Source organism: Homarus americanus, unplaced genomic scaffold (genome assembly GCF_018991925.1).
Source record: "Homarus americanus isolate GMGI-L3 unplaced genomic scaffold, GMGI_Hamer_2.0 scaffold11302, whole genome shotgun sequence".
Taxonomy (NCBI): Eukaryota; Metazoa; Arthropoda; class Malacostraca; order Decapoda; family Nephropidae; genus Homarus; species Homarus americanus.
This window is the reverse complement of record NW_024736744.1, coordinates 1,287,432-1,308,374: the sequence shown is the minus strand read 5'-3', so window position 1 is coordinate 1,308,374 and position 20,943 is coordinate 1,287,432. Positions and strand designations below refer to the sequence as shown.

General features: G+C 37.6%; 2 protein-coding genes across 6 annotated transcripts in view; one reads left to right on the top strand and one right to left on the bottom strand.

Annotated features, from left to right (window-relative positions):
• Positions 1 to 1,850: 1,850 nt before the first annotated feature.
• LOC121872437 (sesquipedalian-1-like) lies at positions 1,851 to 15,174 on the bottom strand. The gene is made up of 8 exons (XM_042375200.1): positions 15,083 to 15,174; positions 13,788 to 13,936; positions 12,362 to 12,447; positions 9,826 to 9,912; positions 8,965 to 9,047; positions 8,597 to 8,660; positions 6,052 to 6,353; positions 1,851 to 2,038 (listed from the first exon to the last, which is right to left on the bottom strand). The coding sequence occupies exons 2-8, from the start codon at positions 13,888 to 13,890 to the stop codon at positions 1,927 to 1,929; spliced, it is 837 nt and encodes a 278-aa protein (XP_042231134.1). The 5' UTR covers positions 13,891 to 13,936; positions 15,083 to 15,174; the 3' UTR covers positions 1,851 to 1,926.
• The window catches only part of LOC121872436 (snurportin-1-like), a 22,873-nt gene continuing 16,994 nt past the window's right edge, over positions 15,065 to 20,943 (top strand). For 2 of the 5 annotated variants that reach the window (XM_042375195.1, XM_042375197.1), the window contains exons 1-2: positions 15,532 to 15,604; positions 19,146 to 19,307. In XM_042375195.1, the coding sequence (XP_042231129.1) occupies positions 19,153 to 19,307 (155 nt within the window). In that variant the 5' untranslated portion in view covers positions 15,532 to 15,604; positions 19,146 to 19,152. Of the gene's footprint in view, positions 15,170 to 15,326; positions 15,360 to 15,531; positions 15,632 to 19,145; positions 19,308 to 20,943 lie in introns of those variants that run through there. The other 3 variants (XM_042375194.1, XM_042375199.1, XM_042375198.1) reach the window with 3 other exon arrangements.

Sequence of the window (20,943 nt, the reverse complement as noted above, 5' to 3'; positions counted from 1 at the left end):
CTACCGCAGTTATCAGGTTAAGCCGTAAGCCTGTACAGTACAGTTCTGTACAATATATCCTAAGTCACATGAAACATGGCATACTCCACTCGCAAACAAAATCACTGTAATTCATGAATATTGTCCCCCTACTTTCTTTTCCACAAAGTCTGCTAGAAAAATGAGTAATTCTCTTGTAACAAAATTTTTTTTTTACAACAATCATTATATTAACTTTGCTGACAGTGCTACATTTATGAGTAATAACACTCACTTAGGTCATGTGTATGCACAATTCACTAGTACCATATGCTTCACAAAAATTATGATACAAATATTTGCACCAAATATATGGAGGTGTGCTGTGTCATTTATCGTCGAGTACTATGGTATTTCTTCACCTTGGTCTTTGAAAGTGGGTCCCATCCAGGTCCTGATAGTACATTTAAAACAGTGTGAATACAGCACATTCTACAGTATACTAAGACTTTGGTATACAAGAAGACAGCATGACAGGCACTGCCTCGACTCTCTTCACTTCAACAGTAAAGCTGGGAGGACTTAAGTGCCTAAGGATCGAACCAGCAACCCTTAGGTCAAGTGGGAAGTGCTGCATCCACTCGGCCAATTCACTTTACCAAGGATATATTAATCAGATTTTTTTTCTCTATGTCTGCATATATGAATTCAATTGATATGGTGCATATATTGGGGTATTCTATCGTCTACTCAATACCACAGCATAACCACTGCACTACGGCCATTAAAATAATTGCCCACAACTTGTTAAGCGAGCTGGGGAAGGACAGAGCACAAAAGTAAGGTCTATCACTGTGCAGGATATTTTAAAATCTAGGCACCATATCTGTACAGTTCATTCCCCTAGTGAAGATAAACACTGTTGTAGATTCATGCCAAGTCTTCTCATGGGGTTAAACATGGGAAGACCTTTATAAACCTAATAAAATATAAAAATATATAGTGGTATGTTCATTGTAGAGCTTCTCACAGCACCAGGAGACAGAATAAGTGGGAGGAGACATTAAAAAGTGTTCTTAAGTTGTCTTTCCATAACTCAAAGAGAACACGACTCCAGCTTACATAGTTCCCAGCATATGACAGAGAAAGATAAGAAAAAAGAAAGCTGTGCAACACATTAAGATGGAGGTATGTTTGAGAGGAAGATGTGAAAGGTAATACTGCCAATAAACTTAAAAATCTAAAACAAAGGTGATGACATGCTGATGACTGACACACTGAATAAACACTACACAGTTCCAATCAAACCTAATAAAGACACAAGACAGATTAACAGAAAACTATTACAAACTCAGGAACAAGATAAAACAGAATGTACTCCACACCTATTTCAGAAGATGATGTATGTGGAGCCAGACCTTGATGGAAAATGTATTTAGAAATTTATATTAAAAAACTCACTGGTTTCAGGTTCAATACACTACAATAAAAAAAATCACATTTGATGAGAAGAACTAGGTGATATATCATAAGAGGCAACAAAAAAATTTGCACTGTATTTTTCCCAGTAAGACTTATTTGCATGGTAGTCTAATGATAATCTCAGGATGGCTGCCAAAGAATTATTTCACTAAATATTTGGAATAAAGAATCAACATTTCCCTCAGTAGGTAGCACATGTCAACACCATGCAAAACAATACATAATTCCAAACTTTGAGAACATAACAATCCAAACTGCATTTATAGGGTTCAAACTGTCTTTCCAGAGTTAAAATAATTATATACAAACACAAATATTTTAAGACCACAAGAACAAAAGTTGTAAATTACCACATAATAATTTAGTTCCTATATCAAATACTGGACAGGAAATTGACTACTACATGTCACTGTAGTTAGAGAGATTCATATGGGGCTACAAAACAGAAATAAAACGATCAAGAAGAATCAAACTTGTGGTGTTCCATCAGTCGAGCAGATTGGGTGGTTGTACGGTAGGATTTCCTTCCGGCAGATGACTTTTAAAAGAAGCTTTATTACCCCCGACTCCTGGTGCTAAGTTGTCCACCACTGCATGTCTGTCAAGAGTAAACACACTGTTAATGATCACCACTTCTCTGGGGCCTTCGCATGCATGCAAACACACGCACGCGCACACACACAACTCCTAATAAGGCAATTAACTCTGAAGCCTCTAAACATCATACCACTCTGCATACTGACCTGTTGTAAATGATAAACTAAAACCAAACACAACTCAGAACAATAATTTTTGTCATGTTCACCTGGTGTATAAAGAGATGCTTAATTTGGGGGGAATTTTTAAAGCTCTTAAGCCAGTATGACTCGTACAGGTATACCCCGATAACCGACACATATACGGACTGTGAAAAGTCAACGGACAGGGAATCAATGGTTTTTGAAGCAATAAATCCCATAAGAATATAACAAATTCAGGAGGTTAGGGACCAGCCAACCCCCGAAAATTCCCATATATCCTTGTTATATATCTGCCATTCAAACTGTCAATCAAGAAAAAATCCGCATACGCCTCGTGGCTCAACAGGCGACAGCACTGTAGCGAGTGTGAGCGGCATGCGTGTGACCTTGATCCCTGCTCTTACTACCCCAGTTGAGTCATCGATCTCAAGCGAGGCGAGTTGGATGTGTGCAGTGGCCGCTAGTGTATTAGTGTTTTCTCTGGTTTTGTCACTATAATGACAGAAATTTATTTAGAACAAAGAACGAACATCAAGTTTCTCGTGAAACTGGGGAAAACTGGTCCTGAAACTTGGGACATGTTAGCCCAGGTTTATGGGGATAATGAACTAAAAAAACATCTGTTTACAGTGGATTAAGCGATTTTCTGAGGGAAGAGAAGAGGTGACAGACGATGACAGAGAAGGACGACCAACAACGAGCAGGACCGAGGAAAACATTGAAAAAATTAGGAAAATTGTGCGAGCTAACAAGCGACTGATGGTGAGAAGCATTGCAGATGAGGTGCAGATTGACAGGGAAACAGGTAAAAAAAAGTTTTGAATGAAGATTTGAAAATGAGAAAAGTTTTGCAAAAATGGTGCCAAAAAATCTCAGTTGATGAACAAAAACAAAGAGTTGAAATTTGCTCAGACCTTTTGGAAAGAGAAGAAGCTGGAGATGACCTGCTTCACTGAGTCATGAGTCTACCAATATGACCCTGAAACGAAATGCCAGAGTGTTCAGTGGAAAACTGCAAACTCGCAGCACCCCAAAGAGTGTTGTATGTCAAAGTCATAAGTGAAGACAATACTCATCACTTTTTTGATTCTCAGGGTGTAGTTTACAAAGAATTTGTTCCCCCAAGGCAGGGTGTGAACCAGTTTTATGTTCTCAACATGCTTAAAAGGCTCAGAGAAAAAGTTAGACGAAAACAAATAAAGCTTTTTGCTGGGAACAAGTGGATCTTGCATCATGACAGTGCCCCAACACACACGGCATTGATAGTGCTGGAGTTTTGGGCCTAGAAACAAATTACCTAACTGGAACACCCTCCTTATTCACCTGACCTGGCCCCATGTGACTTTTCTCTTTCCTTCACTGAAGAAATACATCAAGGGGACACATTTCCAAGACGTGGATGACATTCAGAGTAGCACAACAGCAGCTATAAAAGCTATTCCAGAAAGTGAGTCCCAAAAATGTTTTCAGGGGCGGAAGAAACGCCAGTGTTCGTGTATAGCATCACAAGGGGAATACTTTGAAGGGGCCTGTAGCATTAGGTCACCGACTTAATTGTCAGATCTCGTACAAAGCAATCATAATAAGCATTAATTAAGGAATGAAAGCATAAATTGAGGTGTTGAAGTGTTGAGTCCACGTTGAGTCGTCATTCCTCCCTCCAGCCATAGCTGAGGGGCTGGCTGATGCTTTGGCCACTGTTTCTGCTATTAAGAGTTTTAAAAGAACACACATATCAAAAATAATTACGGGCTAGTGGTAATTTCTGTGTGATAACGGAAAATTTTTAAAAGTCAGCAGGCCTGCCAACATGTGCATGCCTTCATTATGTTGATGTCCCATGCACATAAACCTGTTCTATATGGTTACTGGAGAAATACAGCCATCTGCAGACATTATAAATGGCTTCTCTCATAATGAAGAAACATACACCGTAAGAGGCTGATCATACGAGAATATAATAATAAATAAAAAAAAAAAAAAATGGCTAATGCGGCGCGGTCATTCCAGCCCCTACCTACGGAGGGAGGTGGTTGAGTGCTCAGGGAACTGGATTTCCTTGTGAATCAGTTTGTCTTTTATTTTGAAGTCAAATTATATATTGCATCATATTGTGTTCTATTACTTAATACTGTATATTATTTATGATGAAACATACACCATTATAGGCTGATCATACAAGAATACCGTATAATAATGAATAAATAAAAGCAAATTTATGATCGTGGCAACGGCCAGTCCCACAAATCAAGTGTCATCTTGTACCTATTAGCTCTACTGTAGTTAGGCCTGTATCACATCTAACCAGACTACTGTACACTATCCCCACTAAAGATAATACAGTAGTGTATATACTTTACTTAAAACACTTGTCATCGTTTATGGGTTAAACAGAAGAGGAAGTATAGCTGGTGTTTAGGCATCAACGTATAACACACTAAGTAGGAGAAAAGAGAAGAGAAAGAAGAAAAGAGGAGAGAAAGAAGAAAGAAGAAAGAGAAGATAAAGATGAAAAAAGAAGAGAAAGAGAAGAGAAACAAGAGAAAAAGAAATATGAACAACATATACTGTACTGTACACTGTAGAGTCTTGATAATTCACGAAATATAAATTTGCGTACTCATGGCGAGAATTCCCACCACGCCCCCATTCGCCAAACTCAAAAGGACTCTGAGCTCATCCTCCAACTGTCGGATCAACAGGGTAGTCAGCGAAACTTGCTGATATTTCCCTAATATATAATCATCGAATATGCAAAGCGGCGGTCAAGGGGGCGTCGGTTTATTGGGTATAACTGTCCAGTAGCATATGGCAATTGTGAACATAGAAGTTGTGATTATCAATTATTAATACTGCTCATGGGAAAATAATAGTGGATTTATAAATGACATAGCTAACATGCTTCCTTAGAGCTCTGGCACCCTGTAATTAAACATAAAACATCTCAATATAACGACAATAAAAAGTTACACAAAACAAGGCAGAAGTACGAGATATTATATGCCGGTACTCTATTATGTGGTGGGTAATGGTGGAATAATGCATTTATCCTCTATAGAAAAAGTCCTCAAGTAACTGGTTAGTGTGTGTAAACCACTTGAGGTTGGGCTCCCCTCTGACCTGAATAAAATTGTTTGATGTTAGCCAAATAAAATATTAAAAGTGTTGTCTCCATAGTGAAGAGGTTAGGTATAATATTGGGTGTACTGTACTGGGATGTGGTGGTGTACTGTACTGGGTGGTGTACTGTATTGGGATATGGTGGTGTACTGTACTGGGATATGGTGGTGTACTGTACTGGGATATGGTGGTGTACTGTACTGGGATATGGTGGTGTACTGTGATATGGTGGTGTACTGTACTGGGTGGTGTACTGTACTGGGATATGGTGGTGTACTGTACTGGGATATGGTGGTGTACTGGGATATGGTGGTGTATTGTACTAGGTGGTGTACTGTACATGGATATGGTAGAAAAACCACCTTGGTGGGCCTCCTCCTGGCTCATGAAAATTAACTTTGTTTATAAATATTTAAAATAAGAAGCATTATGAACTAAATAACACATGAGAAATACTGGAATTAAATAACACATGAGAAAAACTGGAACTAAATAACACATGAGAAATACTGGAATTGAATAACACACGAGGAAGGATTTTTCTCTAACGGTGAGTGAGATAAAGACAAATTCATACAGCTGCTAGTATAGAAAATGTATTATAATCTGTTGAAGGATGATGGTTGGATAATGCTACATATAATAGGTCTCACTGCAAGCATACCAGCCTACAGTTTCAGACATCACAAGAGACATCAATAAATAAAGTCATAGTCGTTGCATTTTAAGGTAAGAAAAGAGAGAAACTTACCCATTCTCTGAATTATGTTTCTTTACTTTCCTGGGAGGGGGGACTGGTGCTTGGCGTGTTGGCTGGCGTAGGGAAGGGCTTTTGGGAATTTTAAATTTTAAAGTTGGACTTTTTGATGAGAGACTATATCTAGAGGGGCTAATGGAAGACTTTTTAGAATGGTAGGAAGCAGGACTAGGTGGCTCAGAAGAAGCATGACCCCTTGATGGGCGAGATACATGAAGCCCTTCAAGGCTCATAGGAGAGAACATGGTCCTTGCAGCACGCTGAGGTAGCGGGGTGCCCATATATTCAAGAGGATCCTGTAGAATAAATCATATCTCAGTATAGTAAAAAGTCCTTTGTGCCACCAGTTCATCAAAGGATAAGGCTTCCCCAACAAGCGAGGTTAGCTAGTGCAGGGCCATTAATACAACAATTGCCACAGGTGCACAGAGGAGTAAAGGGGGAGAACCACCTGAATGTTTCCATGATGAAGATTAACCCCAACTTTATGTGATAAATATTGACCTTCAAATAAAATATACTTAAGAGTTTACAAAAAATACAAAATAAAAAAATAAAAAAAATAAAATAAAATAAATATATATACGTATATATATATATTTTTTTATGACTAATTTACATTCTAAAAGAATAATACAGTACTGTAATAACAAAAAAAATCATATCAGACAACATTCTCCTGAGAAATGTACAGGATTCTTTGCTTTAAACAATTTCCCTCTATAATGCAGTAACTGGGATCCATTTGCTCTCATTTAATTATTCTGACTGGTGTAATAGATTTGTTCCACTTTGGTACTCTCTTTCAATACCAGAACTCCAAATATTCAACTGGTTTTGGCCTTGTGACCTTATACAACCGAGCATCACCCATCACTAGTATATCCTTTCTCAAAAATCACTGGATGTTATAATGCTCCTCTCTCATTTATACTTCCTGCTCACTTCAACTGTCTTCTTCACCCCATCCTTTGCCTCTCCTCACCTATCTCATAATTATATACTCTTTTTATAAAATTTTCCTATTACTGTACCTCTCTAAATATTTGTATCGCCTGAGGAACACTGATCTGCTTTCTGCCCAACATTTCCTTCACATTCTTAAATTTCATAACAGTACAGTAATGTTATCCCTCACCTACCATGGGTTTATCGTCCTCAGTTCTGAGTACTGTATCCACATTTTATATACTGAGTACCATTCTACCAACCATGGTACAGTATCCAGTTTCAAGTATCTGTGGGTTTACACAGCCACTGCAGATCTCTAGCCCAGTGTGGCAGGAAATTTTCCGGGATTGGGTCCACTCAGAGTTCATTTTGTTCCTGTCATTGTGTGATGTTCCTCACAAGACGTCATTATCTACCATGGCCAACTGCTCTTCCTTCTATTACTGCTTTAAATCCATTTTCTAATTAACATCCTTCATCTAATATGTTGTATGGCTTTTTACTGTCCTGGCAACAGTCATCACTTTACATTCTCCGGGTCGGGGGCTGGGGTGGCAGTCACATCCCTCGTGGTCCAGCTGTAGCCACCCCACTCACTCAAAGGTGTTTATACTTTAACTGATACAATACAATCTAAACAAGATACAAACACCATTATTTTTTACCCAATTGAAGAAAACTGAATAATTTTTATGAAAAATATATTCTACATTTTGAAAATTTTACATTTTTCAATGTCAACAAATTTTTCAGTATAATATAATGTATATACATATAAATAAATGTACAATAATAAATCAATCTTATAAAACAAAGTTAAAAGAGATATCAACAGTAAGACACATGTTGCTGTACAGTCCCCTTCACGAGTCCATTTACAGGGGCTGGTCATATAAACATTCTGCAAATCATTATCTTTGAGATATTTGTTTTATTGTGAGTTTTTTGTCAAATGTAAACAAACACAGCGCTGCCATACTGCACAAAACCTTACGAGCCCCTGTAAACGCACTAGTGAAGGGGACTGTACATCCACAAGTGCTTTGGGATTACTGAGAAGTGCAGCTGCCAGGTGAAAATAACAGACACAAACCTACTGTACTCTGATAGGTCCAGCTCTTACATGTATGGTATGATCTCTGCCCTTTATCTGTATTGTCTAATGTTTATATTGTTCAAACACAGATTTGTTTATGAAAAACTTGTAAGGTGTAAAAACTTCAAATGCATATTTGTACTGCTTGGGGGAGCATTGAGGCATCAGGGGGACTGCTCAATTCGAGGTATTTTATATCTCATTTTCATAGAGCATAACAAGCATTTTTTAGCATACAGTATCATAAAACCCAGTATTCATTTTTAACTTTTGAACTATACATGACAGGACTTGAGGCACCTCACAGCACCCAGTCCTTGCCAAGTGAGGGAGAAGTCTAAGACATATCCCCTGTGGGTGGTAAAGATTTACTATATAAGGGGAAAAGTAGTAATACTGTAGACTGACTTAAGGGTTTGAGTCATAAAAAATATTACATTCTGAATCTCCTGTGAATAAAATTAATATACAGTATTTATTAGTCAAACTCACTATGCCAGTCTTTTTCCTGATCTGAATCCTTAATAGGATCTGCTGTGCTTTCAGACTTTCATAACTGCAAGACAAAATAAAATATCATTAGTAAGATGGCTAAGTAATACCTGCATAAGATATCAATAAATGAGTATAGTATATTAATATATGTATAGCTAAGTCATTTATATATACTATACAGTATAATCACACTAAAATAAAAGAAAAAACAGCAGTCCACACTAAGTTTTTCAGCAGAAGATTCAATTACTTATATGCTGTCTAATAATTACTTTTGGTTTATATTCTGACGATAAAAAAATACTGTAACAATAAGTGTAAACACAATGACTTCAAATACTGTACAATTAATGTGTGACACTGACCTTGCATGTTCTATTTTGTTAATCCACGTATAGACGCTTGATTCTGACTGGGCATAGAAGGTGTGTTTTCTGTCTGGGTCATCCTGAGAAAAAGGCAGTACTTTATTAAATTTATTTGAAAAAGAGACAACTCCTGTACACTACCTGCTCCAAAGATCTTAAACATTCTTAAGTTGGGAACTTGAAGTGTGATAATGTGTAACAGCAATTATGTATATGAAAGGTTACCAGTATATCTTCTACAATAACAAGAGTTTACTAATATTTTCATGTACTGTATATAAATCAAACTCATTTTTTTTTTGTGACTGTATAGTGATTTACCTCTGTTGCTCTGAATATGATGTGAGTAGTGTCAGCTGCTATCATTGTTTTTACATTATCATTGTTCATTCTGTTTTTGTGACAAATGCTTTTGCTCTGTTTTTGTGACTGAAGAGATCAATGTAGCTTTGAAAATGTCTGGGAAGGCCAAGGCACCCAGGAGAACCGTGTCTCTGGAGGTGAAGCTTACATTGTGAAACTGTGTGGGGAGTCATAGTGACGTCTCCACTCCACCTTCATGGGTCCCCTTAGCCTCAAAGGGACATGTGATAATGACCAGACTTGTTCTTAATGATGTGTCGAGTGCTGTTTAATTGTGTTTTCTGTATATTATTATTGTAAGAATCTATTTTCGGTGATACATATAGGTGTCGGATTGACCGGGAACGCATCTGATTGAACCCCATGTTATAATGCTCCCAATTTGTGCCATTTCGACCTGCGTTAGGCTTTTCAGGAACGTAACCCCATCATAAATAGGGGGATACCTGTATAATGAAGTGTTGTCATAAAGTGAGAAACAAATAGCTTCCTTACCTTCCACTTTATTACAAATCCAAATGGTACATCAGCAACTTCCTCCCTCAACACCTCAAAGTTCTCCAACACAAACACACCACTTGGCTGAAAGAGAGAGCCACCATCTGAGTATAATGTTGTTTGTTTAACAGATAATCCCCACCAGAGACTACAGGAGTTTACTAAACAGGGGTCCATATAACACTAACTCAGGTAAGAACAATGGCAAGGTATTGAAGAAAATATAAGCACTGCAGATGAGTCAATACTCTAAAACTGCCTACCTAATGGAAACAAAGCATTAATTCTGATACAATAATTGTCTTTACAAATTGTTGACTGCTTGTTCACTTTCACAATCAGTCATTCTTCCGTCCTCTACTTCCCATCATTTCTCACCAATTCCCTTTCTTGCTATCAGCTTTACATACTGTATAGTCACTATCTTGTAAAGCTCTTTCCACTACTGGTGCAGGGTGGCAGGAACCAGGGGCAGCACACACTCTCTCCCTTCATCCACTACCATTCTTTCTCTCATCTGCTGCTAGAGATATATCCTGCAATGGTTTTCCCCTCCAACAACAAGGCCTCAAGATGCCCACCCGTTTTATTTCCGCAGCTTCATAAAACCCAGCAACCCCCTTCGATACAACTTATGCTTTCATACTCGAGTCAATTACAAATTACTGTCCTGTACATTTTGTATTTTTTCTACTGCTGATGATATTATATTATTTATGATGAATAGTACACCAAAGAAGGCTGATCATACGAGAATATAATAAGGAACCAATAATAAAAACAGGTACAAAGCTGGTCCACGTGTCAACGCATCGATCCCCCCCCCCCACATCTCCCTCCTGGCCGCACACACAATAACTTTCCTACCATTGCTTGTGGCTCTCGTTAGGTCTACTCTACAGGGAATTTGATTACATCACTGTATTAAGTGAACAAAATTATTCTTTTTATTATAAATTTTTAACAATGTTACCCATTTTTCAAACGTGCTGCCTACCTGTACTTTAGAAGTTTTGGAGTACAGTACTACTGTAACTGGTAAACTCAAAACTATGCATAATAAGACAAAGACTAGAGTGAAAAAATACAGAGGCAGCCACACATGATGATAAGCTGTACAATATCCACACATTACTAAAGTATAAACAGCACAACTAAGGAAGAAGTTAGAAAGAATAATACAGTACAGTACAGTACAGTAATCCTTTGCCAACTGTGGGTTTACTATTGTGGTTTTGAGTACAGTACAGTATCTTTGCTTTATATACTGCACTGTACACTGTTTTACCAACCACAGTATCCAATTATAAGTATCTGAGAGTTCCTACGGCCACTGCAGGAGATTTCTAGCCCATTGTGGCGGGACTTCTGGGTTCCCATCACCAGCTGAAATGTGCAGAGCTATGCTTGAGTGAGCTGCGTCCCCCTCCCCTTATCACATTCACTATGCCTACTTCACTCTTCTCATAGTGACTTTCTGCCCACAAACATCACTGTGACACTGCTTTCAACAAACTCATAGTAACATAATTTTTTTTTTGGCCCTGAAACATGACCAGAACATAAATACAATATAGCAATGTGAGCAGTGCCACTCCTGAGGGAGAAGAAAGTAATGTCACTGAGTCAAAGTGGAATTGCTTGACTGACTTGTATGTGTTGAAAGCATAGCATTCATCGACTGGTATTTTCATGTTAATGAATTGTGAGAAACTATAGAGACAAATGATGGTACCAATTGGGCATGTGTGGCAAGAGGTGCACTGAACAATGGTCCTAGTCTAGAAAAGCAGAGAAAGTGCTCTATGTGGATTGAGGATATGACAAAAAGATAAGCGGCTACGAAGCAAACATGATCTGTGAGAAAATGAGGTGCATTTATAACCAAATTTCTTAGTGTAGGGCGGAACATATTCATTTTCAACCTTTCCAAATTCTCAGCCCTTCCCTTACGACTCTGTAGCACGTGGTGGCTGTAGAGAGGTCGGGGATGTTCATGGTGTGAAACAGCATTGCTAGGGGAGCGTCAACACCAGGTGAAAAAAATCAAAGGGTTTGCCCCATTACACATTTTCTTGTTTTTCTAAGGCCTCTTTCACATGAGCATTTTTTGTCGCGCAACTTAGAAATCAATGGAGTTCATTGGGACCTTTCACATGGACGTCCATTGAACTCCACTGTTTTCTAAGTCACGCAAATGCTCGTGTGAAAGAAGCCTAATAATGTACAGTACTGTATAGAAAGTCCCTGATTTCCAATTGGGTTCCATTGTTCCATTCCAGAAAAACCCTTTGTAAATTTGTTTTTTGTAAATTGGACAACATTTTTCATTGAACCCCCATTATAAAATAAGGGAAAAATTCCTATGAAAAAATTACTTTCCCAAAATGTATATAATTGCTACAAAACAAGTTTTTCATTAAAATTTTTGGTGTACAAAAAGAGAGAGAGACAAACACACAGTAATTATATAAAGTAGGGAATACAGAACTCATCAATAGGTGGAAGTCCCAAAGCTCTGTCTCACACTCACCTCATTCTTATCAACCCCACCATAGTCATTCAAACGGTAGTAGAAGAGAAAGTTAGCCTTCAGTTTAAACCATCTTTCCTTGCATGCTGAAAATGAAGGCTTGTCATTAATATTAAGATATAATATACATAGTAGTCATAATATATGGAACAAATAAAGGTAAAAATTTAGGTACCCGGTAAGTGAAAAGGGAAGAGAAGAGGTACAAGAGTCAGATGAAGAGAGAGGGATGGGAGGATAAGTGGAGTAGACAGTGAGAAGATGTCAGTAAGGGGAGATCCTGTGGTAAAAATATAAACCTGGAAGACAATATGAAAACACTGAACAGCATTACCAATAAAACACCAATGTTGGCATAATTCATCTAAACAAATACTATTTACCAACACCTGTTCCAGCATTATATTATTTTTTTAAAGTTTTCTAGTGACTGACTCACAAAAACTGGATGGCAATTGTTCTAAGGATCCACAGCTTGATGTGTGAAGGAGTGAGTACCTTATACAGTTTAAATGAGTGAGGCTAATAGCATATAATGTCTTCTGTCTCTGAGAAATGATAAGAAAGACTCTTGCTTGTTTAAGGGTTCTTGGATTTACATACCTCTTAAATGTCTTATTCATATTCAAAATATGTTTCCCTACTGGTCAGGTTCGGGATGTTTGATCACTTGACACATTCCTTAGAGTGCAGTACAGTATATCGAGAGTGAGGACCTGCTGGTACCTGATGACATGCCTCTGGACCTTTTCATTGGTCTTTTTGTCTTTTTCTAAGTGTTGTGACCAAACCTGGACAAATTCTTAACATATGTTTAACATTTGGTGGTTATTAAACTTCTGGGTTCAGTTGCAGGAGTTGCTTCTGTCAGTAGCTACAGTATTCAACTAAGGGGTTAAGCACAAGGACTAACTAACCATAAGTTATGTATTATAAGAAATGAGTAATAAATTAAGCATTATCAACTAAAATTAAATGAGCAGATAGATGGGACTCTAAATATGAAGACCTTTAAGAGACATCTTAACAGGTGCTGAGCTAGTCAAACTGTTATCAATAATAGCAGAGTTGTTTATGTGTTATCAAGCCTCTTCACTATTGCACTCAGTAGTGTTATGCAATCAAAACAAACACAATGCAACTAAAATGAAAAATGAAAGCTAAGCAGTGGCGTGTCGTGAGAAAAATGCTAGGGTAAGCAAATGACGCTTTCTTACTTGTAAAGTCACGAGATCTAAAAGAATTCTTTAGTAGATCACATACAGACTGTATGTGATCTACTAAAGAATTCTTTTAGATCTCGTGACTTTACAAGTAAGAAAGCGCCATTTGCTTACCCTAGCATTTTTCTCACGACACGCCACTGAAGCTAAGTGAAATTTTATCAGGATTCAACAGGATACACAGTATCCAGCTGTTAACACACCTTTATCATACAGTGATTTAGATGGGGCTTTGTGTGTGAGTCTGCCCTCGTGGTCACCAACTTGGGCGGCAAATTCTGCTAAATCATCCCCGTTAAACCGCATGTTTCTCAAGTTTTCTTCCTTGATTGCCACTTGCTAATTGATTGACCTGTGAGATAAGATAAGAAATTAATGTAAGAAATTAATATTAAAGAGTTTAAAAATAGATTAAGTAAGGTTCTTAAAAAGCTGAAGTTAAACATTCAATTACGATAAAGAGCCGAGCAGCGCAGATATCCTACTTCCTCTCGTAGGTTCATGTACAGTCACCTAGGAAACTGAATATGATCCAAGAATAGCAAATTGCTCAGGGAGTTATTACAGTTGTACCTTGGTGACTGTAACTGGGTGGACACTTGTTCTAAGTAGATTTGCGGTAATCTGCCTCATTTCAGGTAGATGGATGAGACAGGGGGAGATGGGTGAGTGTACTATCAGCCCCTAACTGTCATGGGCAATAAAGTGTGATGGCACCACACCCTGTTCTGTTCAGCTGTTAATGGACTCTACTGGAAATAAACATCTGATGGTTTTGTTGGGTGTCACCAATTGATTTGTCCCAACATCATAAGAACCTAACAAAACAACAAACAAATAATAAAAACAATGAAGTAACCGAACCCAACCCAACCGAACCTAACCCAACCCAACCCAACCCTACCCAACCTAACCTAACCCAACCTATCACTGAAAATTTTAAAAGATAACATTTCAGAAGAGGTGAATGGGTTAAAGAATAACACTGAAATTTCTTCCTTTTCTCAATCTTTTATCAAACTTAACCTAACCAAAAAGGAAAACCATATCAACCTACAAAGATTATCAAGAATACGCAGAAAAAAAGAAAAAAGAAAGCGAAAACCTAACCTAACCAATCATCACATGACAAAAAATGCAAATACAGTAGCCACTTTGAAAAAAATACAATTATCTGTGTATTAGCAATTAAAAATTCTCACTACATCACCATACAGGTACTGGGGGTCCTCACTACATCACCATACAGGTACTGGGGTGCCCACCTACACCACCACCATACAGGTACTGGGGTGCTCACTACACCACCATACAGGTACTGGGGTGCTCACTACACCACCATACAGGTACTGGGGGTCCTCACTACACCACCATACAGGTACTGGGGGGGGACTAATCAGACCCACATATCTCTATCAACACTATACATCACATAACTCTCGCGTATGGTGGAACTTAACAACTAACACATAAAAAGATGCTAGAAATTTAACTTTACCTTTAATCTCCTGAAGGAAAAAACGTTTAAACTACTGAATCACATCATTAACCATGACAGTTCCTCACCACCTCCTCCTCCTAACAGGTGAGTGATTATTGTGTAGCTAAACCCTCTATATATATATCTTACTAATACAATAATTTTAAATCATATTACATAAACTAATTAAATAAATGATGTTGTGTTTTTTTGTGATAATAAGTAAATATATTAGTGTTTGTGTTAATAATTAAGTTATAGGTGTTTTAGGACGTCCCCTCAACCCGGTTTACAGGTATATATTTCTAAGTCATTTAATGTGACTTTTATATATAAATATTCATATTCTAATGTATTTTAATAATCAATATCCACATATTATATATTATAAAAAAAATCATGTATATTTAGATGGATTATTAGAGTAAATCTCGTTGTTCTACCAAATATAAGTGAATTTTTACAAAGATTTATACTAGTATAAGTTGGTGAAGTTAACAGTTGTATTGTATTATAGTGTGTTATATTGTCTAAGTCAACGTATGGAACATTATTCTTCATATTACTGTAGTTAATAAACGTGTTAAGTGTTATAATGACACTTGGGGATGAGTTCTGTATGTAGGTGGTAACTGGGGGTTAGGATTTGGGTTAGTATGTGGATGGGAACTAATATTAATTTGTACAGGTTTATAGGGTAAGATTATTAATAGACTGATTATATATAGTATATTATAACTTAAGTGTAATTAGTAATGATGTGTATGATTATATGGAGAAAATGTCTTGGTAAAGGTTTAGGATGCACTGTACTATAATTTATATTAACAAAAGTGGTAATATCCTTTTGTTTTTTTATATAAGTCTTTCCAGATATATTCCTTTTAATACGTAGAATACATTTAATTTGATACTGTATTATGTATATCTTGCCACTGTTTGGTTCCTCCTGTACAAACACTGGACAATAAGAGGCCATGAGGGGTCAGACTAATTACCCAAATATAGCCGCAATGAAGTCAAATAATGGTCCTAGATGAATAAATCGGACTGCTAATCACTTCTCGACTAGTATTTGGTGTCAGAAAGTCACAAAAAATTGGAAAACTTACTTTAATCTGAGTTAATAGATCAAGTGCATGTACCTAACCTAACCTAACCTAATCTAATCTAACCTAACCTAACCTAACCTAACCTAACCTAACCTAACCTAACCTAACCTAACCTAACCTAACCTAACCTAACCTAACCTAACCTAACCTAACCTAACCTAACCCAACTCAAATTAAATTAAGTTTACCAATTTTTTTTGACTTTATGACACCAAATAATAATCGAGAAGTGATTCACAGCCCGAATTACGCTTGTACGACCATCATTTGACTTCATTGCGGCTACATTTGGCTACATTTGGGTAATTAGTCGGCCTGGCCATGAGAACCATCCAACCACTTTAATGGCTATTGAGCTGTTAAGTGAAGTGATAAAAAAATAATAATAATAATTAAAGAGCTTGCATAGCCGGGTACCCTACTTTAACCCGACATTATTGTCATAACAAACAACAACACAACTATAATACCTGAGGTCTCCAGTAATCTTAATGAAATATAACCAAAGGAAATTGTACCTAACCTAACCTAACAGTAATTATTCAGGACTAACCCGCAGCCGAAATTGATCGAAAGCAATTACAAAAATGCAGAATTTTCACTGGGTATTTTTTATAGTGAACACTGTTGTAGTTTGTGCAAATGTGTTAAAAAATAGTTATTTTTAAAATAAAAGTAACTAAACATTTGTGGGTATGAAAAACAGACAACCACCCTATCTAACCTCACCTAACTTACTATGATATGGTGAGACTTGAGGCATTTTCTGGATGTGAGATGATGCAGCGGCATTGGCGCTTATGCAGCCCGGCAGCAGAGTATTTTATTGTGATGGCGGGAAACGTCGAGCCATGGCGTTGAGGAAGTGATAAATAAATTTCTTTCCGGTCTGAAAGCACAGGAATTCCCACAGTGTGGACAGTCTCTATTTAAAGGAACAATGCTGTGGTCTTTGAACAATTGAAGGGTCTCGTTGTCTTTATCTCTAAATTCGCAAATTACGTCCATATAAGACCGACGACAACCTTTACATTCTCATGCTGAAAATGAAGCTGCCGAGAGCCCGGGGAAAAGCATAGCAGCAGAGCGCGGCCTCATTACCGCCGGGAAGACAAATAGTGCGTGCCTAGGCGCCTAATTATCTGTGACACAAAAAATTTGCACAAGAAATGATTATCATATCAGAACTCACCGATGAAAATACTGTAAGAAAATAAACAATAATAAAAATAACTCGTCCGCGGGTTAGTCGTATATATTAACCAAAAATATTCAGTACCGTACAGTACTAAAAATAAAATTATATTGGGGAGCCTTAGAATTAGTCGATGATATGAGCTGTATTATTCACATTAGAAGACGGTCTGAAATTATGATTTGAAAAGTAAACGCTGTGAGTGCTAACTCGAGCTCTTCAGGGCCTCGGGAACGGAACCTATTTTCCGCCATAAGTTGTTAATATTGATATACGATCGATCACCTTATGATACTTTTTTAATGACCCTAACCCTCATCGTGTAACAGTCAACACCTGTACTGTACCATCAAGGTGAAAGTCCATGGACTAAATAAGGTGATAGACTAGTGTCTAGGCCCAACACCTGGGGTACCCCCAGTTCACCCAGCTGTGAATGTGTAGCTACCTAGATAATACATTGTAGAAGTGCAGGCACTAGAGAATATGGTGGCCACACTACCTTCTTGAATACAGTACAGTACTAACTAAACTGAGAAAAGTCTTGGTCTACACAGTAATGTGCTGTATCTGCACTGCCCTTAATGGATCACCTAGCATCTGGTATCCACTTTCATTAAATGTTAATCTTCAGTACTATTTTTTTATTGCAGAAACAGATGGTAGATGTTAGTTAATAATTACTCTAAATTTACTTGGAATCACCAGTTAAATTTCTATACAAAATGCAACACTTACAGTAGTGGTTGGTTAGAAAAGATGGATCATCTGAAGATTAACCCCAGATTATTTTACCTGAGGATAAACATCCTAATGGTACCTGAGGGGTTACAGGAGGTTCTAATGTTAGCAGTAGGGTGGTCAGTCTTTAGGTGCAATAATCTAGGTGATCTGTAAAGGAGACTGTGGTATTATGAGAGATGACATGAATCAACCTGGGTATAAGTGTGTTTTCTTCAAAACAAGATATACTGTACAGTATCTGTATAATGACGGTGATAAGTCTCACAGGCGGCCAATGTCAAGTACCACTCTGCCTTGCTCTTCACATTCATACATACAGTACTGTAACATAATTGATTCCAGTTAGCTAAACAATCCTTTTCTCTATCATCTGTTTCTGCAATAGAAATTATGATTATGCCATTTATTTCTTATTTCAAGGGTGTCCTCTTAAACTTGGCAATGATCAATGGTTCATTCTTACTAAAATCAGATATAAAGTAAAGGCAATATAGTTCTTTGGTCTACTTGCTGCTCCATCAATAAATTCAAAGTTTTTTCTTCCTTCCTCATTAGATTCACATTTTTTACTTTGAAATTAATTTAGTGGTGAAAATGCCAATAAAAAAATACAGTACTGTAATAGTGTCATTCTAGACATTTACCATTTGTCTTCCACTGGTGGGATTCAGTTTTAGAAGACAGTACAGTACAGTACATAATAATTGTAGTGTCCATTATTGTGTTAAGTTTACTTGTGAGGTGTAGCTGACTGGTTCAATGTATAGATAATTTTAAAGTAAGAGGCTGTAGCTTCACCAGTTAAACTGAGAAAAAGTCTTAGTCTATAGTCTGATGTATCTCCATTGTCCCAGGAAAGGGATACTGGTCTGGAGGATGACCTTCAGCAGAGGGGTGCAGAAGGGATGATTGAAATAATTGAAATTTTATGAGAGGGAGAAATGCCATTCTTAGTGGATATATATTACTAGTGTGTATACTTGTCAGTGATAGACAATCTTTTAACCACAATTTTTCATCTTTCCCACAGATTCTTAATGGATGATTTGTTATCAAGCTTGAGTGGGGTGGCAGTAACAGCTCACCCCAACAACCCTCATGCTGAACACCCACGTTTTGCTTTATATAAGGCTAAGAGCAGTGGCTCTTCTCAGCATGAACGTAGGAGAAAAATACTGGAGGCAAGGAGGGAGTAAGTACTTAAAAAATTTTGTTTGTTTAGTACAGTACAGTGCCAAGATTAGCAAAATATTCAAGAAAAATACTTGAAATGTACAGATAAAGATAAATTAAATAATTTGATCATATAATTAGGGATGAGGGATATTAACAAATATTAATGGGCAAAATTCAGGGTTGGAGGGTCCAGGGGAAGGCAGACACTGGGATGGGTGAATGAAATTAAGAACCGGGTCACCAGAGAGATGATGTACCAGACCTGGGAGGGTTGGTAAGAACAGCCTGAGAGTGGACGACTGTGGTCGCCAACCCTCAGATATGAGGATGGTGCTCTAATTGATTTACTGTGCATTCAACAAGTCCACAGGTTCCCAGGACTAGAAACATCACCCTGGAGGGAAAAGTTCTTCACTACCACATTAGGACTTGAGGTTCTCGATCCTATATTGTTTCAGCTTGACCACAAAGCAGCATAATAAGATGAGGTGCCTCAGTTCTAGTCACATTATATACTGTACAGTACTTCTAATTACTCTTGAAATTGCAAGATTTTTTATGTACCTAGTTTAGAAGACACCTTTCTCTTAATTCCATGGGGCTGAATATTCTTAGTTTTTATCGGATGCCCATCAATAGCCTGACATCCACAAGGTAATACTGGTTTGTGTGTGTGTGTGTGTGTGTTTGTGTGTGTGTGTGGAAGGGGAGGCTCTCATTAGTATCATATCCCAGTCATAGTTGTAAGGGTATTTGTCAGGGCTGGTGCAGGGGTGGTTGTGTATTTAAGCACAGGTGCTTCATTTCCATATTTTTCATTATCACACTTGAAAATCATTACCATAAGAACTCGGCCATTTTTTTTAGATTTGTGCAACATTTAGTGCAGAGATGTAGTGAACCAATGTAAGGGGTAGCTACAGTGTTAATGGCACAGGCACAGCAGTATAATAAGCATACCTGTATTGTATTATACACTATATTGTAGCTAATTTGTAGTCTCATTTTTGCTAGTAGCCCACAACATGACCTACAAATATTGATCACTTATAGTCTGTTCATTATGGAAATGTCCTACAGTATAGCCCTATCCTCTTTCTTTACTCTTGGCTTGTGATTGGCCAGTTAGAAAACAAATAATTAAGAAAGTGCTGGAGATTGACTAAAATTTACTTCCACAGAGGATACAGCCACATTATCCAATCACAAATAAACACGTCATGTTACTGGGTGGGGCCGAATGTGACATTTCTATCGTGAACAGACTCTGGTTTTTCATATTCAAACGGTTAAGTGAGAAATTGATGGGACTTCACCTTCTTGGAAGACATGCCTTGATTCAGCCCATCCCGAAGAAGGGTGACCATTCCAATCCCTCTAACTATTGCTCCATTGTCCTAACTTCATCCCTCTCTTAAGATTTTCGAAATTATCTTAAACTCTCATTTTCTCCGTCACCTTGAACGCCTTTCTCTTTTGTCGGATCACCAGTATGGCTTTCGCCAGGCGAGATCTACTGGTGATCTGCTCTCCTACCGCACCCATCTTTGATGATCCTCTCTCAGGGATTATGGGGAAACTTTCGTAGTGGCCCTCGACATCTCCAAAGCATTTGACAGGGTATGGCACAAATCTTATGGTTTCTCTCCCCC